This window comes from Acanthopagrus latus, chromosome 24, assembly GCF_904848185.1.
Source record: "Acanthopagrus latus isolate v.2019 chromosome 24, fAcaLat1.1, whole genome shotgun sequence".
Taxonomy (NCBI): domain Eukaryota; kingdom Metazoa; phylum Chordata; class Actinopteri; order Spariformes; family Sparidae; genus Acanthopagrus; species Acanthopagrus latus.
The window spans coordinates 15,271,635-15,297,164 of record NC_051062.1 but is presented as its reverse complement, the minus strand read 5'-3'; the positions used below and the strand labels follow the sequence as shown (position 1 = coordinate 15,297,164).

At 43.7% G+C, this 25,530-nt stretch overlaps 6 protein-coding genes across 9 annotated transcripts; 2 read left to right on the top strand and 4 right to left on the bottom strand.

The window, feature by feature from the left end:
* Positions 1-264: 264 nt before the first annotated feature.
* On the bottom strand, positions 265-4,118 carry LOC119015134 (coagulation factor VII-like). The gene is made up of 8 exons (XM_037090828.1): positions 3,970-4,118; positions 3,630-3,793; positions 3,079-3,103; positions 2,284-2,394; positions 2,029-2,166; positions 1,797-1,909; positions 1,466-1,583; positions 265-1,359 (listed from the first exon to the last, which is right to left on the bottom strand). Exons 1-8 carry the CDS (start codon positions 4,028-4,030, stop codon positions 728-730), a joined length of 1,362 nt encoding a protein of 453 aa, XP_036946723.1. The 5' UTR covers positions 4,031-4,118; the 3' UTR covers positions 265-727.
* A 276-nt stretch (positions 4,119-4,394) lies between these two features.
* Positions 4,395-9,413, bottom strand: LOC119015132 (coagulation factor VII-like). The gene is made up of 8 exons (XM_037090824.1): positions 8,993-9,413; positions 8,006-8,169; positions 7,885-7,909; positions 7,362-7,475; positions 6,628-6,774; positions 5,992-6,110; positions 5,590-5,710; positions 4,395-5,463 (listed from the first exon to the last, which is right to left on the bottom strand). Exons 1-8 carry the CDS (start codon positions 9,132-9,134, stop codon positions 4,871-4,873), a joined length of 1,425 nt encoding a protein of 474 aa, XP_036946719.1. The 5' UTR covers positions 9,135-9,413; the 3' UTR covers positions 4,395-4,870.
* Positions 9,414-9,515: 102 nt separating this feature from the next.
* On the bottom strand, positions 9,516-12,685 carry f7l (coagulation factor VII, like). The gene is made up of 8 exons (XM_037090831.1): positions 12,556-12,685; positions 11,553-11,716; positions 11,448-11,472; positions 11,200-11,313; positions 10,985-11,125; positions 10,727-10,815; positions 10,533-10,650; positions 9,516-10,359 (listed from the first exon to the last, which is right to left on the bottom strand). The coding sequence occupies exons 1-8, from the start codon at positions 12,641-12,643 to the stop codon at positions 9,812-9,814; spliced, it is 1,287 nt and encodes a 428-aa protein (XP_036946726.1). The 5' UTR covers positions 12,644-12,685; the 3' UTR covers positions 9,516-9,811.
* A 57-nt stretch (positions 12,686-12,742) lies between these two features.
* Positions 12,743-16,001, bottom strand: LOC119015139. 3 transcript variants are annotated; one of them, XM_037090834.1, is made up of 9 exons: positions 15,737-16,001; positions 15,008-15,199; positions 14,795-14,917; positions 14,414-14,646; positions 14,198-14,335; positions 13,892-14,079; positions 13,697-13,776; positions 13,519-13,602; positions 12,743-13,220 (listed from the first exon to the last, which is right to left on the bottom strand). In XM_037090834.1, exons 1-9 carry the CDS (start codon positions 15,741-15,743, stop codon positions 13,075-13,077), a joined length of 1,191 nt encoding a protein of 396 aa, XP_036946729.1. In that variant the 5' UTR covers positions 15,744-16,001; the 3' UTR covers positions 12,743-13,074. The 3 variants fall into 3 exon arrangements, with proteins under 3 accessions (XP_036946729.1, XP_036946731.1, XP_036946730.1); XM_037090836.1 differs by lacking the exon at positions 15,737-16,001 and adding an exon at positions 15,286-15,658 and having other exon boundaries at positions 15,008-15,220; XM_037090835.1 differs by lacking the exon at positions 15,737-16,001 and adding an exon at positions 15,286-15,658.
* On the top strand, positions 13,538-20,660 carry setdb2 (SET domain bifurcated histone lysine methyltransferase 2). 2 transcript variants are annotated; one of them, XM_037090803.1, is made up of 11 exons: positions 13,538-13,622; positions 17,108-17,221; positions 17,319-17,414; positions 17,669-17,817; positions 17,924-18,193; positions 18,323-18,651; positions 18,752-18,921; positions 19,003-19,235; positions 19,528-19,764; positions 20,198-20,286; positions 20,362-20,660. In XM_037090803.1, exons 1-11 carry the CDS (start codon positions 13,562-13,564, stop codon positions 20,519-20,521), a joined length of 1,908 nt encoding a protein of 635 aa, XP_036946698.1. In that variant the 5' UTR covers positions 13,538-13,561; the 3' UTR covers positions 20,522-20,660. The 2 variants fall into 2 exon arrangements, with proteins under 2 accessions (XP_036946698.1, XP_036946699.1); XM_037090804.1 differs by lacking the exon at positions 13,538-13,622 and adding an exon at positions 16,308-16,760 and having other exon boundaries at positions 20,362-20,657.
* Positions 20,661-21,146: 486 nt separating this feature from the next.
* On the top strand, positions 21,147-25,511 carry creg1 (cellular repressor of E1A-stimulated genes 1). The gene is made up of 4 exons (XM_037090853.1): positions 21,147-21,602; positions 23,583-23,702; positions 23,786-23,899; positions 24,055-25,511. Exons 1-4 carry the CDS (start codon positions 21,306-21,308, stop codon positions 24,139-24,141), a joined length of 618 nt encoding a protein of 205 aa, XP_036946748.1. The 5' UTR covers positions 21,147-21,305; the 3' UTR covers positions 24,142-25,511.
* The last annotated feature ends 19 nt before the right edge of the window (positions 25,512-25,530 follow it).

The following is a 25,530-nucleotide window of genomic DNA, read 5'->3' as shown; positions in this document are numbered from 1 at the left end:
GCTGACCCTATGCTAACGCAGCTCCTTCTCACACATAGAATTTTAACAGCTCCTTTAACTTGAAGCTAACGGCTCCTTAAAAAAAAGGGCATCCAAGTATCTCTGAGTCATATCAAAGTAAGTATCTGAGTGAATGTATTTAGTTACTTTCCACGGCTGGAGATAAAAACCGTTAACACAAACTCAGCTGGATGTCATCCCACAATGCAATGCAACAGAAGTTATGCAGTTAATATGAAAAGAACAAAAACACATAAAACTACATGAACTTTCATCATCTCCAAGTTTATTGCTTTAAAACTGATATGATATATGATATGATGTATTACTGGATCTGAAATCTTATTGGCTGTTGTAGGTTCTAGGGCGGGCATATAAGCACATATCTGCTCAAATGAGCTGTCAGTCAAACTGCGGCCATCGCAGGATCTCCGGTGTGGATGATGGAGGCTGTTCAACAGTTTCTTCATGCCAAAGAGAAAACTGTAAATATGATCATGTGGGAAAAACACCTGATCGATCAATAAAGATCCAAGTCTGATCAATCAGAAACATTTATTAACATCTCAACCAAAATATCACACACCGTTGACGCCAACACGTGAAAACAGAACAAGCCCGACGAGGAAACTGGACAGTTAGAGCACTGAGACGTCTGAGTCGTGATAATGTTTGTTTGTGACTTCGAGAATTAAATCTTTAAACAGAAAATAACTTCAGCACTTCATTAAACTCGTTCCTGTTCTAACATCTCAAGAGCTGCATCCAATGAAAGGAGCGCTTTGTCAGTTTCCACCACTGACGCCTCCACCCACTCCACGAAGTTAGCCATGTTGGCGAACACCCCATAATACCCGGGCTGCGGACAGCCCCGCCCCCAGCCCACCACACCTGTCAGGAAGTGGGTGGAGCCGTAAAGTGTGATCAGCGGGCTCCCGTCATCTCCACGGCAACTCTGCTGAGTACCTCCCAGGTATCCTGCACATAGCATGTTGCTGGTGAAGTTGAACTGGGTTCTCTGGGAGCAGTGGGAGTTCTGCAGGATGGGGATGGAGAATTTTCGAAGGATGGGGGACACCGGGACAGCGTGTACAGCGCCATGCTCCACGTTGCCCCCGATGGTCCTCTTGCCCCAGCCGGACATGGTGTGGTAGCGGACCGGCAGCAGCTCCTTCTCCGCAAATTCTTTGGTCGGCAGGCAAACGGGGACGATGTGGCGGTTCAAGGTGAACGGTCGATTCAGCTTCAGCAAGGCCACGTCGCTGTCGCCCGTCTCTGGGTCGTAGTTTTCATGGACCTTCGATGCTAAAACACCCATCTTCTGTTCTGACTTCTCATCCACGTCCAGGTTGTGTTCACCTGGTGGCAGAACAGGAACTCTGTCAACAACTTCAGACATCTTCAGATGAGACAAACTCCAGAGTACAAAGTAATTTATCTTTGATGTAAAAAGTCGACTGGTTACCTCCCACCACGGTGACCTCTGTGATTCTCCCGGTGACACAGTGAGCGGCGGTGACGACCCAGTCCGGTCTGATTAAAACACCTCCACAGTGACTTCGTCCATTTCTCTGAACCAGAACCTGATCAACGCGACAGACGATGGAAACAGACTTATAACCAACATTTTGGGTCCAGATTAATGACTTTGTTGTTTCACCTTCAGGCCACGTTTACATTTATCTGACCAGAGAAATAACAACCACAGAGAAGAAGACATCAGTGGTCAGATCTCCTGCTCCCCAGAGGACGAACCCTCCACATGTTACTGGCCGCAGTGCTGCAGCAGTGTTTACCTGCCATGGACACTCTCCTTTGGGGCAGTGATTAGCTCCCACCAGCCGGGTCTGACCCACAACACTCTGGTTTGTGGTTTCCTGTGGAGGCAGCCGCCCACACGGATAATCCACTGTGACACAGAAAACACACGTTACAGCAAAATACCAACGTATTTGAGCCGAACACACTTATTATAGTGTGCAGGTACGTCAGCGCTTCACAGACGCAGTGTTCAGGTGGTATTTGTACCCTGAGCGATGCACTGTCGTCCATGCGGACCCAGTTTGTATCCGTCAGCACAGGAACATTTGACACGTTGTCCTGATCCGTCACAGAAATGTTCACACTGTCCGTTCTGGTAAAGACACTTCAGCAGGTCTTCCACCACTGAGGAAAGTGAAGGTAACCTCATTTTAAATATAATATACAGAAGAATATTCCTTTACTTTATTGTCATCTATAGCTGTTAGATAACAGTGATATGGCACATTGATTATTTCTCACCTGTCTGACAGAGTTCTCCACCGAAGCCCTCGGGACAGACACAATAGTCGGAGGTTCCATTGTTGACACAGGTGCCGTTGTTCTGACAATCAGCCTCGCAGACGTCAACATCTGATGACAGGACGAAAGAATCGTCTTTGGATCAGATTTGGTGCTCGTCAACAGAAGAATGAGGATCAATAAGACTGTGTAAGACTGTGCAAATCAATCTGCTGATTACAGGCTGAGTCAACAGCACTCAGATATAGTCAATATATATATATATATATATATATATATATATATATATATATATATATATATATATCTATCTATAGATATAGAGTCAACATGTGTAAAACCCATTCACTTCATTCCATTTAACTTTTATCCTCCGGCGAGAGAAAAATACATTCTCTGCTTACAGTTACTTTATTTTGATTTAAATTAAATTCTTTAAAAAATGTAAATATAAAGATTATTTAAAACCCTCAATCACATCAAACTGTTAGCATTTAGCTGGAACCTGATAATTAGCTGATGGTAGCATGTTAACATGCTAAACTAAGAGTGTGAGCACAATTAACATAACTGCTAATCATTAGCATGTTAGCGTTAAGCTCCAAAAGGAGTACCAGGAGCATTAACCCTTCATTTTGTTAGCATGATATATGCATGCTTCTAAAACATGCTAACAGTAGTCTGTTATATGTAGCGTTAGCATCCTTTAGCGTCAGTTTATAGCTTAGCCTGCTACCACGATAAAAACTTCGTCGAACTACTTTTGTAAAAGTCATCATACAACGTTTTACTCACTTGTATATTTACGCCAGAATTCTTCCTGCAAAGAACAAACAAGTTAACAGTTACTTAATGATATGTTTCTGTCTTATTACTTTATTTTAATCAGGTTTCATCTCTCCAATAGATTCGACTCGGGGATGCTAACATGCTAACATGCTAACCCAAAACCCTGATAGAATCATTTCTCTCAACACATAAGGATCAAATTTTTATTCAGATATCAGTATGCACTTAATTTTATTTACAAAAAAAACACCTTTGTTAACAAGATACACTTTTAGCATAAAGTGAGCTAATGCTAACATTTACGTTAATGCTTCCATTTTGTCCAACAACAGTAAAAGTTCTACCACAGATTTGTTCTTTTTTGTTTGTGTAATGACTGAAATGTGTTCTCATCTCGTGCTAAATAAGTTCAGATATAATGATCCATATATTCAATAACTTATATAATATTACCTCAGACTTTCAGGTAAAACACAGAATTCTACATCAGAATTGAAAGATATTCTGCCTTTCTTTGTGTAACGTAACATTTTGGTGGAGTCGATGAACAAACTGACCGTCAGTGTGACGTCTTCGAAGACTTCTCGCGCCTCCTCGTAGCTGCAGATCTCCTCGATGCACTCCCTCTCCAGGTTTCCTTGTTGCATCTCCTCCAGGAAGCCGCTGTTTGCTCGGCGCCATCTGTGCAGCACCGTGTTCGCCTCGTTCCTCTCCACAAACACTGAAACACAATGCAACACCTTCACTTATTATCCAGAGTGACTTGAGGAAACACGACAGGATGGTGGCAAGAAGAAGCTCAGTCCTCTCTTTAAGCTTTTAGTCAGTTTCTTATTTAACTTTGGCAATTATACTTTAGCAACATGCTAATGTAGCTTTTTATGAAAATGCACAGACCTGCAGCAGCAGCGATGCCTGACAGCAGAATCCAGACGGTGCAGCAGCTCCTCAGAAACATGCTGGAGGTTCTCAGAGAAACGAGCACAGAGTTTTTAAGAGGGGTCAGTGTTTACAGGCCACGCCCACCGAGCCTCGGACCCTTCAGGTCAGTTTGTAACCAGGTCAGTAAACACGTCTCTGCATGCTGGGTCCTAGTGCCCCACAGATTATCTGCAGTTAAGCACTGTCATATAGTAGAGGTACTGCAGTACGACGTCCTCCATCACTGATATCATCTTACTGTCTTATCCAAACCAAGGTGTCATTTTTATACTAAAGTCTTTAAGTAGTAGAAGTATAAAGTATTATAAAATGTACTGTATTTTTATACAGGTAAGAACCTCAAATCTGTTCTGAGGTCGAGTAAAGTAACAAAGCAAAAGTACTTTTACACAACACGTTTATTAACCACACGATCTTCACAGATTCATTATTTGATTCATCTTCCATGAAATGCCAGAAAAAGTGGAAACTTATTGTTATGTTATATCAGTATATTAACTATGGAAACAACATGTCGGCGTCACATAATCTGCAGAACATGAACTGATGGACGGTTGAAACACAAAGCTGGACAGAAAACATCTGTTGCTGTTTCATTGACACATTTTAAAGCTTTGGATCAAACATGACACTGACAACAGTAATCAAGCAAAGTAATCTATTACACTCAGCTTTATGATGACGTAACAGTTCACAGTCCAACGTCCTCTGATGTCTCACAGCTCGTTGGAGTTTACTTTTTACCAATGAATCATTTCACAAAAAGTAAAACTACTTGAATAAAAGTGTTTCCTGTAATGAGTCCACAAAATGGCCGCCGTTCTGAACCTGAACCCGACAGAATCTGTTGTCAGGTTCAGGTTGTCAGGTTGTGTAACGAAGCTTCCGTGTTGTTTGTCGGCTGACTCGGCGCCGCTGTTCGGTTGTGGATCCACTCCAGGTAGTTGGACACTCGGGTGTAGATGCCGTAGTTGCCGGGTCGGGCGCAGCCCTTCCCCCAGCTCACGATGCCCAGCAGGAACACCGTCTGCTTGTACTTGGTCACGAGAGGTCCGCCGCTGTCGCCTTTACACGAGTCCTGCCGACCCTCGATGTATCCGGCGCAGAACATGTTCTCGGTGAGCACCACGCCGCTGTCCTGCACACACTGCTGCGTCCGGATCCGAGGGACCTGCAGCCGCCGCAGGATGTGTGAGGTGGGTCCGTTCTCCCCCCTCCTCCCCCAGCCGCTCACCGTGTGCAGGCTGATGGCCCAGAGGTCGCGGTCCGCCAGCGGGCGCGTCGGCAGGCAGGCCGGGACGGCGTACGGCGTGTAGACGATGGGCGACGCCAGGCGGAGAAGAGCGATGTCGTTGTCGGCAGTGAGTTTCACGTAGTTCTGGTGCATGATGATCTCAGCGACCTGGATGAACTGCTCCGTGCCCTCCGTCACCATCGTGTTGTGCTCACCTGGAGGACAAAGAGCGAGTCAAGAGCTTCTGACTGAGCACAGAGACACAAACACAGTAACTCGCAGGAGAGAGACTTCAGCTACGTCAAGTTTAAGATGCATTAATCAGCTGTGACATTACCTACCTGCGACCACCGTCAGGTGCTGAGCTTCATAGTCCTCCAGACAGTGCGACGCTGTGAGGATCCACGTGGGTTTATAAATCACTCCTCCACAGAAACCTTTGCCTTTGTACACCAGCAAAACCTCAAGAGAACAAACCAAATATTTGTATTAAAAAGCGGGCGATCTGACGGAAATGTTGTTTTCATTATAATACGAGCAACTAAACTAAATCTTCACTGACAAAGCTTCCTCATTAACAAACACACTTCCTGTAAAACTTTCATCCAAATAAAACTGTTGTTTTCTTTGGAAAGTTTGGGATTTCACCAGAATCTACTGTCAGAGGTTAAAGTCCGGTGAAGTACCTTTAGGAAACAACAGGGTGTGTAAAAGTGTGAACTGTCCCTTTAATGTGAGCGTACCTGCCAGGGGCATTCACCTTTGGGGCATTCTGTTCCCCCGACGATTCGAGCTCGAGGGTCCAGCTGATTGTTCTTGTTTTCTCCCTGCAGGATGGGAACCATTCCACATGCTAACGACTCTGCAAACACACAAATACATCATCTTATTAACATTATCTGTGTTATTATAATATGAACATCAAGTTTAATGTTCAACTGAACCAGATGAAGGCATGTCTCATACGTTTTGTTCTGTATTTAAACTGATTTCTCCAATTTGAAGGTCTGATGTGGTTCATCAAAGGAAAGTGAAGCAGACAGTCTAAAGATTTGTCAGCTTATTTTGTGAAAAGAGACTTAAAACCAAATCTGATCCTGCATATCTTTGTATATTTAATAATATCATACAATATAAATATCATATAATCATATATTTAATGCACTTTAATAGTTCTGAGGATTATAAGAATTATAAGATATGTCAACGTTAGATTTACAAAGTCAGACAAAGATGTTTTGGATTATTCTCATTCTTAACATTTCATATATTTATGTTGCAAAAATTGTCTTTTTAATCAGAGTTTTAAGTCAAACAGGTGTTACAGATGCAGATCGATGTGCAGGTTTGTGATCCACGATCGTTAAATCCTCCTCCACCTTTTGCTACGCAGCTCCGCCCATCGACATCCAGGAAGTATCCGTCTGCACATGAGCAGTTGAGTCCTTGCCGTCCTTCGTCTTCGTCACAGTAGTGATCACATCCTCCGTTCTCCAGCAGACAGGTGTCGGGGACGGTGAGCGTCTCTACAACCAACAACACGCTGATGTTTGACATATTTTAATTGTTTATGTCACTACGAAGCAAATATGATAATTAACTTGTTACATTTTAATATTGATGCTGAACCTGAACAATGGAAAATCCAGAAATGTCGAGTTTTGACACTTTTTTCTTTTAAATCTGATAGATTATAGAATGAAATATAATCTGAAGGTATAATAATGTAGAGCACAGAATATTTTTAAGTATTATTATAAGTATATATATATTTAAGTATATTCTCAATATTAACGTCAGAATTCTGCTAAAAGAATGTTCTTATACAAATACTGCATGGTTATTGAGCATCCCTAAGAGTACAGATTAGATTAGATTTGTTTTTATTGTCATTTAAATTGTGACATTTTGTTCAATTTACTGAAATCATTGTGTTGAGGCAATGAGTAGAATTGTGAGTCGTCTGCATAGAAGTGTACGTACATATTTAAATGTCCACAGCAGAAGCAGCACAACTCCAAAATTACACTTCTCCTATTGTTAACAGTCTCCTCATCTATGGACCAGAACCTCCTGACCCGTCAGGTTTCAGTACATGAGTGTGTTTTCTCACCGAGCTCACAGTTGAGTCCGGTGAACTGAGGCAGGCAGAGGCAGGCGTAGGATGAAGCCTGGGTGGAGCAGCTGCCGCCGTTCAGGCAGGGGTTCGACTTACAGCTGTCCGGGACTGGAGGACGACAGCACAGTTGTTATGTCATGTTGGAGCAGAACATATCACAGAAGACGGGTATCTGCTGTTTCAGGACCGAGAACCATAGAACTGGGTCACCATGTCATGTGATCAGGAGGAAGCTGAAAACACAAACTCACAGGGTGGAAGGCAAAGTTTTAAAGATGTTTTTGTATTTGATGCTGAATCTGAACTCCCCCTTGTGGGATCAATAAACATTCAATAATGGATTATCTTGGAACACGTGCTCCAACTGTTATAATCCAGATTATCCACATCCTGCACTGTATCTCATTTAATCCAGTCGTTCAACCTGAGCAACATCTCAAGCGTCGGATCAGGTGTTGGAGCCATCGTTAGCTTTGGTTAGCAGCTAGCATGGCTGATTCTTCCACTGTATACTTACGGTTGTAAGTTTTCCAGAATTCATTCTGAGGAGACAGAAGAGTCAAACAGACACTTTATTATTCTGCTGCAGAACACGAGACATTATTAGTTGTACAGTCAAAGAGAGAAATCAGTCCGACCGTCGTCTCCGTGTGTTCGAACACCTCGCGAGCTTCTTCATACGAGCATTTCTCCTCCAGACACTCTCGCTTCAGATCTCCCATCTGGAGCTCCTCGAACCAGCCTGAGTTATACCGCCGAGTCCGGACCAGTACGCCATGGGCTTTATCTGGATCCAGAAAGACTACCAGGGAAAACAGGGGGGGGGGGGGACTTTAGATGGATAACATATTGGACGGATTGTCAAGAAATTTGGACATTTGACTGGTGATCCTCTGAACTTTCCTCTCAGGAAAGCATCTCATCTACTGGAGCTATATAAGCTATTAGAAAGCTAGTCATTAGCATTAGTGAGTGCCAACACAAGCCATGCCCCTAGTTAATGCTCAATGAGAGTGTTTTCTTGTTGGCATATTTAGCCTCTGGACCTCTCGTTCAGCAGCTAGTTAATGCAGCAGCTCCAAATAACAGACTCGTTCAGCAGCTAACGTTAGCACAACGCACACGATGTAGTGCCTTTTTAGAGAGAAGTACATTCGTAATGGCTATTTTGTTTGTGTTTGTATGATTGTGTCAATTATCAAAGTTGTTAATTTCCATCTTTATAAGACTACACAATTAAAAACAGCTTATTGAATTTAACGAATTAACCGTTACCACATTTTCCTGCAGGTCAGAGAGAGTTAAGATAGCTTGCTGGTTTAAGAAAGTAAATGTAAAAAAACACGTGGCAAATATGTTAATCAGGCATTTCTGTTGGTTTTCAGTCTTGTTATATCTCAAATCTCATCAATCACAAATTTCATGGTAAATATTATTCTGTCAACATGTTAGCATTGTCACTGTAAACGCATGCTAACGTTAGCATGTCTTTCACCATTGTGTCTGAGCCTCCCAGAGCTGCTAGCGTGACGTAGACTCTTTATTTTGTCTTCATGACTAAATCTGGAAGCATAAACAGTTTGTAGTTTTCTTTTTCTGCAGTCGGACATTTTGTCTTTCCTCACCTGACGCCGTCCGGCAGCTGGAGAAGCTGAAGACGAAGGTGACGAAGACTCTCAGCCACATTTCAGCTGACAGTTGGCTGCTGTGCTGCTTCTTTGTGGACCCGAAGGTACAAAGTCTGATCCTCCTCCTCCCCTCCGCCATCGATCACATGTTCCCAACAGAAATACTGACAAACTGTGACCTGAACACACTGACAGCTGCTGAATCAGGCTACAGACGGATGTTAGCTAACATTAGTAATCGGTTACAGCTAACGAAACACTTCACTTCTTTTAAGCACCTCTTCTGCACCAACACTATCTGAATTACCGTTGAACCCTGAACCAGAGTTGTTGTTTCACTGTGCTGAAAGCTCTTTCATAGATCCAACTACCAACACTGATGCCTCGTGTCCACAGTCATTGTTCCTTCAACCAAAATCTAACAGTGCTGTATTTGGTCCAAACAGCTGTTCAGGTTGTCATAAGTCAACTTACAGAAATAATAATACGTTAGCATAAAGAGTATAGCGTAAACTTTCAGAACATTTGACTTTGTCTTTTATTTTATTTTGTTTGACAAGAACAAATGATAGAATCAACATCTCACAGATTAAAATCGTCCCTGCAGGTCTTGATTCTGGACATTTGAGAAAACGAAAGAATCCAAGTTAAAAAATCACCAGAATTTGAACACTGTTGCTCGACGATAGTGATGAATTCACAACTGTGATGTTTCTAATATTGTTTTATGCCACATGATGTTTTTATTCTACTCTAACTTAATAAATGATCTTCATTGTGGTCTAAAACTGCCACATCCCAGTGTTGACCTTGGATTCAGCCAGTGGACATGATGTCGTTGATCCAGCCCAGGAAGTTGCTGACTCTGGCGTAGACGCCGTACAGGTTTTCGTTGGCGCACCCTTTTCCCCAGCTCACCACACCTGTCAGGAACCAGGTTTTCTTGTAGCGTGTCACCAGAGGTCCGCCGCTGTCACCCTGGCAGGCGTCCCTGCCGCCGGTCTTAAAACCAGCGCAGAGCATGTTCCTGGTGATGTTGAGCTTGGTGTGGAGGCGACACTCCTGCAGCGGGACCCTCGGCAGAACCAGCCGCTGGAGGACTCTGGACTGAACACCGTGTCGCGACAGGCGGCCCCAGCCGGACACGGTGGAGTGACGGATGCTCGCCAGAGTTCGGATGAAGGTGCTGTTCTGGGCGGGAAGGCAGATGGGAACCACAAAGACGCCTAGTTTGATGGGGCGGTGGAGCTTCAGCATGGCCAGGTCGGTGTCGGAGCTGGACTGGTTGTAGTTCTGGTGGATCACCATTTGGACCACGTGCCGCTTCTGCTCAGTCTTCTCTTCCACCATGAGGTCATGCTCACCTTCGCAGGGTCAGCGTTTCATATCAGAATAATAACAAAATGAGCATTTCTGTTTATCATCCCCTCAAAACACATTCATTTCTACTTCCTTCCTTATTATGAATCTAAAAATTGAAGGTAGCAGACAATATCAAACACATTATATGTGAATTCAGGCCGTGTCGTAAACGTACCCACAACGACTTGGAGGTCGGCAGCAGATCTTCTCCAGACACAGTGAGCTGCAGTTAGAATCCACTGATCTGACAGGACGATGGCTCCACATGAGTTGTTAGCGGTGGTCAGCAGAGCCTGAGGAGAGGCAGCGTTACCGTCTCATCCTGACTGTTACATACTGTTACATCCTATAATTAGTCCAGAACCATACCTGCCATGGACAGTGTCCTTTGGGGCAGGTCTGCCCGTTAACAACCCTCGGGGTAAAGTACATCAGAGGTCTTCCACAGGCGACCCTATCTGGACCAGTGAGACCATCAGAAGCTACATTTATTACACCAGAATTTTAAAATGTGTACATTTTTAAGTAAGCTTATCCCAGGACTGTTTGCCAACATTGACACAATCTGAATCTTCTCGTCATCTATGATGTCTCTTTGTCCTTTGTATTTATTGAAATGTGTCGGACCTTGAGGCAGGCAGGTGCTGTTGTCCCGGTCCAGACGGTAACCTGGAGCGCAGAAACAGATGCGAGAGCGATCCGGCAGATCTCTGCAGAACTGTTCGCATCCTCCGTTTCTGTAGCGACAGCTGTGTGACGTCACACGTGCTGCGAAGAGACGCAAGAACAGATCAGAAACAGAAACTTCTTCAACAACAGAAACATTTCAGTTGCCGACATACCTTTGTCACAGTTGTATCCATGGAAACCAGGTGAACATTTGCAGACGTAGGTGTCAAGGAGGCGAGTGCAGGTAGCTCCGTTCTTACAGGGAGACGACAGGCAGTGATCCACCGCTGCAAACAGGAAGTTTGACAAACTTAACGAAGCATTTTATTACATTTTTATCAGCAACACTTTCAGTATTTTTACAGTGTGGCGTCAACACCTCAGTCCGATCTGAATACTTCCCAAGCTGAATCCCAGGTACCTGTGTACATCCTCCAGAAGGCCTCCTGAGCAGAAGAAGAAACACAATTAAAAGACAAAAACATCGACAACTTTAACCCAAGTTTGGATTGTCGACTGAACCGACCAGCTGCTGCGGCAGGGCGAAGATCTCTTTGGCCTCCTCGTACGAGCATTTCTCCTCCAGACACTCTCGCTCCAGGTTTCCTCTCTTCAGCTCCTCCAACAGGAAGTTCGCCCGACGACTGCGACGCAGGAAGACGCTGGCCTCCGGTCTGCTCATGAACACCCCTTCAAATTAAAATACAGAACAGGAAGGAAAATCGTTCAGTGTAAAATTTCTGGTCATCCAATGAGAAGTCATCAAAAAAGGGTTTAATCACTTGTTGAAATAATGGATGAACAGATTATTAAGTTTGACTTTGTTACAATATATGGTTTAAATAGTTGGCTAACATCATGATATATCGTCTAATAAACAGTTTAAATAGTTAGCTAATGGGTTAAACAGCTAACATAATGATATATGGTTTTATAAACAGTTTAAACAGTTAGGTAGAAGTCATCAATAAATAGTCACTGATGCACAACAGATTGTCATCATTTTTCATGGAGCTAGCAGGGGATGACAGGACAACCTCAGTCCAGGCTGTTAGCATGCTAACATTAAGTAATTATGATTACAGTGTTCTGTTTCTGATGTGCTCCGAGCATCGTCCCACATGTCGCCTAAAACGTGTCACGTCAATCTAAAATATACATTGATATTAAGATTTAAATCATAAAAATGTAAGTGTGCAGCGATTCAGAAGTCTGCAGGGAAACTTCTTCATCAATCTCAGTTGTCCTTGTGCTAAGCTAACAATAGTGCTAATGCTAGATCACACAAAAATCCAATGAAAACAATTAATAAACAACATGTAATCTTTTTTACATCAAAAATGACAAAATCCCTCTGATGTGTTTGCACACTAATGTAGCTTTAGCATGCTAACTGTCATCAGAGGAGAACACACGGCAGATTGCAACAGGGATCGTCACAGAGCAGCGACGTGACCAACTGTCGCTCTAATTTTCCAGCAGAAGAAAAAAGACAAGACGAGAATAAGTTGAAGAAACCGGGGACTGACCTCCAGGAAACCCAGTGCATGCTGGGATAGACACAATGAGGAGTCGTAGGAAGAAGAGACACTTTGTTTCTCCGTTGACTGACGCCATTTCTTTTTTTTTTCTGGACTGATCAAAGGTCAGAAACAGCCAAAAAACACACAAACCCCTCGCTGACAAACACACATTCAGCTCAAACACACACTGTTCTGCTTTCTACTCAGGATTTATTTCATGTGAGCACAAAGTGAACATGTCGATTTCAGAATAAGACAAAAAAAAGAACTTAAATAGACATGTAAGAGTTTATCAGTTTTAAATACATCAGAGTAATATGCTGTTAATTTATTCATATTTTACAACTACAAATGTAAACAAAACTTGATTGTGAAAAAGATGAAAGATTTATATGAAAATTAAATACTCATAATGAAAACAAAGAGTATATTTTCATTGTTGTGCGTTTAGACAGGAAGTCAAACAGATTTATTTGAACGTTTACAGCTGCAGTTCCCCTCCAGTCCTCCAGGGCGACGCTGCTCTCACTGCAGCTCCTTCAGGATGTCAGGGATGAACTCCTGGCCGTCCCTCAGTTCGTCCTTCCACTCCTGCGGGATAGTGGCGCCGCTGTGTGCCCCCGCCGCCCCCAGCAAGGCTCCCAGCGCCGCGCCACGGTTACAGTTCTCACCTGGAACACAAACAAGACGTCAACAACAGCAACGACAACAACCAAACCTCATCAGACTGAATGTTTGTTTGTTCACTTTTTTCTGATGTCACGTTCAGGTTACTTTATTTTGTTTGACAAAAAGAGATATTTCAGCCTACAGTCATGTTAGCAGTGCTAATGCTAGTAGCTCTGTGAGGTCCTTAACAGGTCACAGTGTCGATTTGAGCTAAATGCTAACACTAGCATCCGACTACAGTTCATTTAAAGTCATATTTTCAAGTGAATTTTTCTCTGTTGACAAACTTGGTGTACGAACCTCCACAGTTGGTGTTGGCCAGGATTCCTCCTCTGGGGTCATCATGGAACTCGTGGGCCAGATAGAAGAGGCTGGACAGAGCTCCTGTGGATCAACACGGACAGGTAAAGGTGTGATTACAGGGTTTATTCTCTGTCAGTAAAGATGTTTATGTTTCTGGATGTAGAGCGACATGAACCTTTAGTGTAGCAGGCCAGGCCGAGGTAGTTCACTGCGCTCTGATGGACCTTCAGCTGCTCCTGTGAGGACGCCGCAAACCTCAAACACACAATAATAATTCAATTTATTCTTTATGAACTTTGTTCTGTTCCTTCACGCTAAAACGTTTGGTCAGTAAGTGAGATGAAATCTTCACATCAGGTGTGACTTGTACCTGGCAGCCTTGCGGCTGTAGCTCTGGCAGGTGTCCCAGGTGCCCAGCCGCCTCAGAGCGTGCTCCGCCTGCTGCTGAACGCTGGCTCCGCCCAGCACGGCATGCAGCGCCCGGCTGTAAATCGACACGTACTCAGGCACCTTCGGGTGAGGGTGGGTGAGCTTCACAAACTCCACTGCTGCCGAGAGCTGAGACACGAGAGGTCAAAGGTCAGACACAGGGAGCTGAGTACATTTACTCGAGTACTGCAAGATTTAAGGTACCTGAACAGAGTGAAAAGTAAGACAGTCAATGCAATTCACTCACTGCTTGCTCCTCATTGGCCGAGGCAGACAGAAGGACGAAGGGGAGGGTCATGGGAAGGCAGCCGATGGCGTCCAGCTGGCCGTCAGCAAATGAGGAGCTCAACATCTGTCTAGAGCGTTTTTCTGCAAACGCCAGAACCTGAAAAGACGGCGATGAAAACCAGTCAGAACAGAAACCCAATGAAGCGACGGCTCCACCGGGCTGCGTTTATTTTACCTGACTGGGTGACGTCGGCCTGGCGTCCTGCCAGTCGGCGAAGAACGAGCGGTGGAAAGACTCTGCGTAGGTGTCGTGGTGCGAGCCGGGCGTGGTCAGGAAGTGGACGTAGTCGGACAGCACGGCGGCTCGAGCGTCCGGCTGAGAGACGTCTGTGAACCGACCGGTGACGAGTGAGCGAGCCGCTCGTAGAGAACAAAGAACGTTCAGGGTGTTTTCACCAGACTGAAGACCTGAAATATCCAAACAAGAGTGAAAGAAGATGAACCAGACGATGATCCATGTGTTTATAATACAACAATACAACTTAATTATTAAAACAGACTAATTTTCGCAACAAAGTTCTAAATTGTGTCGGAGACACATTTGTCAGTTTGATACCTTGATGATAGTGGACCGATCCTTTGGAGGACTTCCACAGGTTCAGTTTATCATGGAGGATCACGTTACCGACCACGTCTGGCCGCTTGCCACCGGACGACCAGGCGGTCCGACCGCTGCCAGCTGCAATGCACAAAGATGAGAAGATGAGAACAAACATGACACAAGATGAAGCTGGGCTCATTTCCTGGACTCCATGAAAGAGTTACCTACTGGTGTTGGAGAGGCTGAGGATGCTGGACGGGTGTCTGCTTCTTGGTGACTTGAAGCCGGAGATCCAGCCGCCGAAGTCCCTCCTGATGTCGTCGATGTCATAGTACCAGTGGACCGGCATCGACATGGAATCGGCCGCACACATCGCCCAGAACGCCTCACTGACGGACCGCCGGACCTGAGCCATCTCCCCTGAGGAGACATGTCCACACACTGACATTAGAGTAAGTAAGTGTACAGAGTTATTGCTAGCTTCTGCTAACTGTAGCTGCCATTACCTGGTTAGCTCAGTTAGCCATGCAGTTTGCAGTACGGACTGGGAACACGGGGGCAAACTTTCTTCACAGTCGGTGATGATTTGAGTTTTTTTTTTTAAGTTATAGATTCAGATTCTCACATATTGCACCTTTAAATGTAACGTCACCATTTTGACTTTACATTGAGCACAAGCTCTCAGGGCTACGCTAGCAGTTTCCCCCTGCTTACAGTCTTTGTGCTAAGCTAGGCTAAAAACACCTGGACCGGTCAGAAACAGGCGTATGACAGTGAGTCCTGGTGTCTTTAGTCATTCTGACCTGGAGAATAAAATCAAGATGTCACCTCTGATTGCTGAACATGTTCTCTGTTACAGAACACACATCTGTTCGAACCAAACGTCACGTGATTAACGTTTAAAGTCCTGTAACACCTTTAGTTCAGGTGTTCTAGGTGAGTATAGTCTCCGCTCACCTGTCATGAAGCCTGTGGACCTGCAGCAGCTCTCTGATCGGAATGACTCCGCATCTTTACTTACATAAGTTCAATCATTATCAGTTACAAAACTACCAGGGAGTGGCTAACCTCTGTTAGCACCTTCATGCTAACACAAGAAGCTCGCGACGCTCCGGTGTCGTCACATCAGAACATTAATATGTTTCCGTTCACATGAAGGTTTATTAAGCTCACGTGTGTTTATTATAAAGTTTTGTCCGCAGTTATGTTGAAGTTAGTATGTTTATGAGTGCACTTCGTAACCGGCGAAGCTCTACGGTGGTCCGTGTGGGTCAAGTCGAGGAAACGGAGTTGGTAGAGGGTAATTATAAACCCTGCGCTGAGGCTGCAAGGCAGACAGCGGTTAGAATAAGCAAACTAATATCGGTGAATAATGATTAACAATTCAGATATCGCAAAAACAAAAAAGAAAACGTGGTTAGTTGTTGTGAGATGAGCACACATGAACGTTCAGAGAGGAAAAACTGCCTTGAAAACATAAATCAGGGCGAAAAATTACGCCACATTTCTACGGCGGCCGTTGAGCATCGATAATAACGAGAACGTAAACGCGCTTACATGTGAATATGAGGAGAAGAAGACCGTGATGTTAAATTAACTTCAACTTTTATTAAACTCACTGTTTATAACTTATAGATAATAACTTGTATCGGCACATTTAGCATCGTTAGCTCCTCAGGAGGCTAACAGCTAACGGTCCGAAGCAGCTGTATGAGTCAAAACTTTGATGCTAACATGAACACAGACGGAGCTAACTGTGTTTAATTCATCTATAAACGCGAGTTAGATTTAATTATCACGCTGTAAAGAGTGAATATCACCGCTGTGAACTCACTGTGAGTTTAAGTTAAGTCTGAGACTTTTCACCTGTCGCTGGTTTGTGTCAGTTGGGCTGAGCGAGCTAAGCTAACTGAGTGCTAGCAGGCTAACCTGTGTTTGATGGAGGAGGAGGAGGAGGATTCAGTAGATCCTCAAGATGTTGGTAAGAAGAAGTGTTTTTATTATTATTTTCTGACTGATAACTTCACGTGTGAAGTTCACAGTCTGTATCAGGGTGTAAAGCCAGCTAACACACGTCTGATACAAGTTTGACCAGGTCAAGTTTTGATAAAAACAACAACAAAAAACTGAAATACTCCTTTATTTAATTTTGTCACTCGTCTGTTAAGTGATTTGAGTTTCTGGAGTCTCTGAATTTAAGTTTTTGGAAAACAATCTTTGAAATAACCCTGTTTTCTGTCTGCACCTTAAAAATAAAGGTTCTGCAAGTACACTGGTTTCTAAGCTGGATCTGCTCTCATGTGGTTTGGTTGTTTGTGTGTTATCCAGAACGGGCCAAAACCTTCTGGGCCGGCAAGGACATGGATCAGGTCTTTACTGATGTCTTTGACTACCTGGATCACCTGAAGAGAGTCCTGCAGAAGAACACGGCCACAGATAAAGGTCTTTTAATTGATCTCTTCTTTGTTTGCAGTAAACAGGAAGTGACCTCATGCTTCCTGTTGTGTTAACATTAACACTTGTTGTGTGTGTCGATCAGAATACGTTCAGGGCCTGAAGCTGCTCGAGGTTCTGGACTTCTCTCGTCCGGTCTCGGCTCAGGACTCTTCTGTGGTTCAGGTGGTCATCGGCTCAGGTAAACTTTTATTCTGAACAACCGAACCAGCAGATGGAAAGCACTGTGTTTACTTTTATTTTGAAAATCTTATGATTATTATCACAAAGAGCTTTAATGACTGAATCTAACTACTGATATTGATAACATTTTGGAGAAAGTGATCAGATCATGAAAGAAGTAAATTATCTCAGGTGTGCTTTAAACCTAAACTCTATCAGTGTGTGTGTGTGTGTGTGTGTGGAGTCTTATTTTGGTGGTGTCTTCCTGTCCAGGTGAGGTGCTGCCAGCTGACTTCTCCCCCCACAGCTCCTCCCCCTCCTCCCCCCTGCCTCCCCCTAATGGGCCCCCTGCAGGCCGGGAGGAGCTGCTGCCTCCCCTGACGCCCGTCCAGCTGCAGTACACACTGCACACCTGTTGCCAGGTCACACACACACACACACACACACACACACACACACACACACACACACACACACACATTATATAAACTCTGTGTGTGTGTATTTTAACATCCTGTCTCCCTGCAGGCCTGTCTGTCTGGTGTACCCAGCATGCCTCAGTCCACGCCTCTGTTCTGGGGTCAGAACCCTCTGAAGGTGCCGCTGCTCTGCGGTTTTAAGCGGCTGACAGCGGTGCCGCTGATGTCATCAGGAGGGGGCAAGGCCTCTGATGGGGAGGGGCTGGAGGACATGGGGGAGTGGGACGTACTCTACAAAGCGCCGTGTGGACGGAGCCTCCGTAACTATGACGACGTGATGCGTTTTCTGTTGGCCACAGATAGCTACGACCTCCTGCAGGTACAACAATCTGACAACAGAGGTGATCTGTACTGCAGGAAAACAAAATGGCTGCTGTGACAACAACAAGGTGTCATAAATCATGCAGGTGTGTAGGAAGATTTGAATCCATCTCTCTGTGTTCTTCAGGTGGACTTCTTCACCTTTAACCCGTCTGTGCGGCTTGACATCCCCCCCATGGTGGGCCCCCGGAAACCAGAGCAGGACCTGAGTCGTGGCGTGGAGCCCACGCCGGTGGAACTTTGCATTGGAGACGGTGGCGCCCGGCCGCCCGACTTCCGCTACAGGAAGGAGCGCTGGCCACACGGCTGCTTCCTGAGTCGTGGCCCGACGCTGTTCAACGTCTGCTGCGACTGCCCCGACGGCTGCAGTGATGCACAACGCTGCGCCTGTGTTGCCATGACCAGAGGAGGGCGCCACTACAGCCATTACAGGCTGGACGAGCCCGTACCGTCAGGGTGAGACAGAAGATGAGCTGTTAATAAATCAGCTGATAAAAATGTCTGTTTTTACCATGATACATTCTGTGTGTGTGTGTGTGTGTGTGTGTGCGCGCAGGGTGTATGAATGTGGTCCGTGGTGCGGTTGTGACCGGGCTCGCTGTCAGAACCGGCTGGTCCAGAGAGGGATCAGAGTCCGCCTCCAGGTCTTTCAGACTGACGACCGCGGCTGGGGTGTGCGTTGCCGTGACGACCTGGACTGCGGCACATTCGTTTGCATATACGCAGGTGAGATGGCGTCGACCTGGAGAAGCGAGTCAGAGGATCAGTCATTGATCATGTGATCGATGTGAAACAAAATGTCTGCAGGTGTGATCCTGCGGCGGGCCCGGAGTCCCACCAAGCCTCCCTCCCCCAAGCTGCCGAGGGCGGAGCTCCCCTCAGACGACGAGGTGGAGGTCGTCACCGAGTGGCTCGCCCTGCCCATGGTGGAGGGGCGGAGCAACCGACTGGAACCCACGTCGCCCCCCCTCCATGTCCCCGTGATCCAGAGACCGGCTGAATCCAACGTCACGACCTGCACGGCACAGGACAGGGAGCAGGTCTGCTAATATTAGCATGCTAACAGGCTAAACTAAGATGCAGAACATGCTAAACTGCTACAAATCAGCATGCTAACATTTAGCTCGAGTACCACAGTGAGTCAGAAGCATTGACTCTTAGTGATGTTAACTGCAGAGACAATTTTCTTTGTTGTTTGAATTTAATCTTTATTAAAAGTTCTGTGTGTTAGTTTTTAAATTAATTGGATCAGTTACTTATTTGAATTGTTATTTTTAGTTTTTCTGACCAGAAGACAAAAACTAAGCAGTTTTCCTGTTTTCTGTCCATCAGACGGTGTTGGTTGGAGGTCCAGCACCTCCGTCGCCCTCAGCTGGCGGGTCAGGTGACCAGTCTCCAGCTCAGGCGGTGACTGTGGCCATGACAACAACCAATCCTGAGGCGGCGGTGGTCCATGGCATTAATGGTACCGAGACAAAGAGCCAGAAGAGTTTAAAGCGAGCGATGAAGGTGGAGGACGTGAACTTCCTGGACGCCAGCAAAGAGGGAAATGTGGGCCGCTTCATTAACGTAAGATGATTTCAAGAATAAAAGTGGGATTAATTAATAAAAACACCTTTTCTGTCCAAAACTACATTTAAAAAACAGTGAATTTAGTGAGACTGCCATTATATTACCAATCATGGTGGCTGTGGTGTTTAAAGTTTTATAAATAAATAATTTATGTACCGATCCGCTCAGTCAGCAAAGTTCAGAACTACATTTGAAATATTGTAGATTTTACTATCACTTTATTCATCAATTTACACTTACTGACATTATCATTATTTAGCCTCTTAACTTTAATTTAACGTGACCTTTTTCTTTTAAGCTAGGAACAAAAAGATTTCAGGTTTAAATGGCGTCAGAGAGATTTGTTAAAAGGAACATGTTGGGTGGTTTCTGGAGAAGTGATGGAGGGTGAACATACTTTGACCTTTGACCCCGTCTCTGCATCCTACAGCACAGCTGCCAGCCAAACCTGTTCATCCAGAACGTCTTCACCGACTCCCACGACCCCGCCTTCCCTGTCATCGCCTTCTTCACCAACAGGTGAGGAAGAAGACGACACTGGTGGTTACTGATCTTAGATTCCTGAGGATGACTGATGTGACGTCTCTCTCTCAGGGTCGTGAAGGCCGGCACAGAGCTCACCTGGAATTACTCTGCCGACGCGCGGGGCAAACAGGAAGTGACCTGTCTCTGCGGCAGCAGCGGCTGCCAGGGACAGTTCAGCGTTGAGAAGAACCTGTGTGACGCGTGCGAGGTGGACGGTGAAACACGGTGACACATCAGCAGGTTCACACACTCACACTGAACATGAAACCACAGAAATAACTATTTTTGATACTGATGTAATAAAAAGGTTTGAAAACTTCTGTACATGTTATTGTTTTATGAATAAATGAGCTTAATCTGACAAATCATTTTATTTTGAAAGATGGTGTGTGTGTGTGTGTGTGTGTGTGTGTGTGTGTGTGTGTGTGTGTGTGTGCGCGTGTGTGCGTGTGTGTTGCTGGTTTCACAAATAGGACTGAATGAATAAGTGCAAGTACAAATAAATGATTTAAAGCTCAATCATCACCATAAAGAACCATTTATTTAAGCATTTAATTATAACCGATGTATTTATTGAGCATTAGTTTATATAACTGTTAATTCAGTTATTTAAGTTGGTAATTATAAATAATATATTATATATATATATATATATATATATATATATATATATATTAATATATTAATAAATCATTTAATTGAATATTTTTTTATTAATGTAAGTATTTATTACATAATCCTTTGTTTATTTTATTATATTTAATCATTTTGTTTTATTGTGTATTTACTCGTTTATTTATACATTTATATTTGTATTTAATATATTTCGGTTAATTTCGGAGACGTCACTCGGCTTTTATTTTGAAAATTGAAAAGGTCGTTGTGAGAGGGCTTCCTGTTAGCGCTGTCTCTGCAGCTTTTATTTTGAAACTCCACGCCGGATCTCCGCGTGTTGTTTATATGTTGTCCTCCGGTCCGTCTCACCGACTGTCCTCCAAACATCGAACCCAACCATGAGCGCTTTTCTCCGGGCTGCGTGTGTGCTGCTCCTCGGCCTCCTCTGGGCCCCCTTCTCCCCGGCCACCTGCTGCCGGTTCCAGATCCCGCCACACGACCAGGTGGCCCGGGTGGCCCGCTTCGTGGCCCACCAGTGTGACTGGGCCTCCATGGCCACCATCTCCACTCACAAGCCGGTGGCCGGACAGCCGTTCTCCAACGCTTTCTCCGTCAGCGACGGGACGGAGGGCTCCGGGTCCGGGGTGCCCTACATGTACCTGACCCGCATGGAGATCTCCGTGCAGGACCTGGAGGTAACGTGCACGTTACTGCTGTACTGTTTAAAACACGACAAACTTCCTGTAAACTTTGTTTTGGTTCCTGATTGTGACACATTTCTATTAGAGCTCGAGTCTGTCAGTCTGTTCAGAACTGCACAAACAAAACAGTGAATTTAGTGAAGCTGCCATTGTATTTTCCTATTATTGTGTCTGTAGTGTTGATCACAATTCAAGTATCATCGGAAAAACTTTCTATTTTCCAATCAGCTGAATGTACAGAACCCGACAGAAAAATGAATTTAGTCAATTGAAGTTGCCAAATGTTTCCTGTGGCGATTGTAATGAGTCTGCAGTGTTCAGAACTGCATTGAAAAATGACTGAATTTAGTGAGGTAGATGTCACATTTAAAGAAAGTTGTCACATTCAAACTTAATGATAATTTATATTCTGCTTCAGTCAGCAGTGAATGAAACCACATTTGAAAATCATGGCATTTAGTAAAAAACGTTGAGTGTGCAGTATTCAGAACTACATGTGAAATATCATTAACTTTTAGTAGAAATTATCAAAACTTCCAGTATTTTATTTATTATGTCCTGTGATTCCATCAGAGAGTTAGATTAACTGAAAACCATCAATTCTGCTGTTAATTTATTACCTTTAATTGTATTCTTGTAATATTTCTCTGCATTATTTAGAATTACCAATAAGTCTGCCTAACTTTTCTGTTTTCTCTCTGTGATTCCTGTTTTCCTGGATACTGTATCTAGTATTTAGACAAACATTCATCCTAAAAGTTTTTTCTTCATAGTATCACACAATTTACTTGAAACTATTATAATAAGACTTTGTGCAGACTTTAAATAACCTCCTTTGATATCCCAAAGTGTCCCTGTTGGAGTTAAGTGTTACTGTACCATTCAATACTTCCATAGAGATTTATAGTGTTATACTGAATACATTAAGATATCTCCAATGGTAGTAGTTTAATTTTGCAAAACTCACAAATATGCCAAATTTCCGATAAAACAACTTTAATATTAGTATATTTGTGTCTGTGATGTCTGTGAGATCTTTGTGTCAAATGGTTGTAGTTTACACATTTGTTTCCTGTAATATTCAAATAATGTTTTTTCTTCTTCTTTAAAATGTTAAGAAATTTAATTTATAACCTCACTATTTAAATCAGTTTTATTATTTTTTCATTCTCTAAAAACTTGCTGCAAAATACCCAGAAGTCATGTTTAGTAAAAGTTATGAAAATATGCTGTTCAGGATTTATGCAACAGTTCTTCCTCCACCATGACTCAGCGGTTCCTTCACAGAGTGACTCAGCGGTTAAAGTCACATGTCACAGCTGAAGTCATGTGACGAGAAACCACAGAGAGACGAACGCAGCAGAAACGTAGACGACATGCAGGGGAAGATTTTATCAGTCTGTTAACGTCAAACTAATGAGGACGTTTATCTGCATCTGTGGTTCTAAACTGTCTTCAGACAGAGAAAAGGGTTCAGAAAGAGTTTGCCATAGTATAATCCATATTTCAAATTTCAGCCATGTACAGAACTACATAAGACAAACGTGGAATTTAGTAAAAACCTCATTGAGGCTCCTGTTGGGTGTCACGTCTGAACTGTTCCATCTGGGGGGTGTCATCAGTCTCCAGCATTCAGAACTCCCTTTGAAAAAGCATGGATTTTGCAGTAGTTAACTATAATTGCACTTAATGTCGTTAGTGCTCAAAATGTTTGACTTTAAAAGCTTCAAACTGCTGAACTTAACTGCTTAACAAAAACACAAACTGCCTGAAAGAAAGTTTTAAAGTCAGAACTGAATCATTGTTTATGTACCAACAGGGTCCATAAACAGTCAGCAGTGTACAAAACTGCATTTAAAGACATGGAAATCCAGTAAAAAACATTTAATGATGTGTGTAATATTCAGAACTACATAAGGAAAACGTGGACTTTAGTAAGAAGGCTGAGGCTGAACTGTGACGTGTGTCCTGCAGGTGAACCCTCAGGCGTCTCTGTCCATGTCTCTGGCTCAGACTGATTACTGCAGACAGCAGGGCTTCGACCCTCAGAGTCCTCTCTGTGCTCACATCATCCTGTCTGGATCTGTGATGGAGGTACACACACACACACACACACACACACACAGGTGATAATGAACAGTCACATGACCTTCACTCACCTGCCTCCTCTGCTCCAGGTGAACGGGACGGAGGCCGACTTTGCTAAGAGAGCTCTGTTCAGCCGACATCCAGAGATGATCGACTGGCCGTCTGATCACAACTGGTTCTTCGCCAAGTTCAACATCACACAGGTACACACCAGAACACCTGAGCACCAGAACTACAGAACTAATACTGCAGTACTCTGTGAACACACTCTGACAAATCAAACTCCATTCATTTCCTGGAACGTTTAAGCAGATGTTGGTGTGTTGACAGTGTACCTGTGTGTTACTCCATATTTCAGGTGTGGGTGTTGGATTATTTTGGCGGGGTGAAGACCGTCACTCCGGAGGAATACTTCCAGGCAGAGCCACACAGGAAGCACCACTAACGGTCAGAGCTGCTGGGATTTGTAGTTCTGTTTGTTCACGCGAACTACAACTAGGACATCACGAGATACCTCTCTACACTGAGTCGTTCTGCCAACGAGATCAAATGTGTAAAAGTCTCATCAGAGCATAGAAATAGAACATGAAGATGAAATATGCAAAATGGAGAAATGATGTAGCAGGAAGTTAAAACTTGCTGCCTCATGATTTTTAATGATTGAAACTTACTCTAAGTTTGTTTGATTTTATTTTTAAACTTTCTTCTGCCGATGTAAAATCTGCAAACATGAGCTTCTTTTTCAGACGTCGTGTTCGCTGGTTGTGTTTGTCTGTTCAGGAGGATCAAACCTGTGACCTGGTTGCTGGTTTGAATCCCGTCGGCTTTCTATGAGACACACAATCAACGTGAAAACTTCATCAGGAGCTGCTGTTCTTAATGTTTAGTGTCAAAATCTGCAACAAGGACAAACAAAACATGAAAAACTGATTTCTGGCCTTCAAAATAATATTTTAGTTTACTCATCATGGTATTTATCAGAATTAGCAACAATCAGCGGATCAATATTTTGGATTCAGTTTGGAGAATAAAATATTTTCTAACAGAAAATCCAACAGTGAACTTCTGCCAGTCGACCACACGAGGGAGCTGCTGAGTTCAACATGAAACTACACAACAGAATAATTCATATCTTTAATTTCTCTCCTTAATTTACTTTATATTAAGTTATGTTGAGTCACAAAAATGAAAGTGAAATTATTAAAACAACATTTAAATGAAAAGTGCCTTTTTCTATTCTCTTGCCTTTTTGTGGCTCAACACACCAAACTCCATTCACTAAAACTACAATTTAACATGTGTGATCTAGAAACTACAAACTGCACTTTATAACTTTATGAGACGAGCAAAGTAAACAACAGTAAAGATTCAGACGTTACAGGAGCAGGTTGATCTGCAGGCCACAAAATGTATTGAACTAGTTTTTATTATTTCTACTGAAACAGATTGTTTCTAAAGAAAAACCCCACAGGATCACTGTGTCGTCACAATCGATTCATCTTTTAACTACATCTCCCATGAGTCTTAGCTGCTGGCAGGCTGTCAAGACCTCATGCGAGCTGTAGTTCTTTGAGTTAAAACTAGAAACTCATTTAACCTCAAAAGTGTTTTGAAACAGTGCAGAGATCACACGTGGGGGCGGGGCTTGTTGTCAGCGTGATATAAAATCAATAACTGATCAACATTTGTGACGTCGTCTCGTACTCGGCTTTCTGCTCCTGAATGCTGTCATGATATTCTGACTTTGCTGTGAAGATTTATTTTTGGAGAAAATATTCATGAAAGATTTGTATAAATAAAGTTTGTGTGAACGAACAAAATGTCTCTTCTTCTT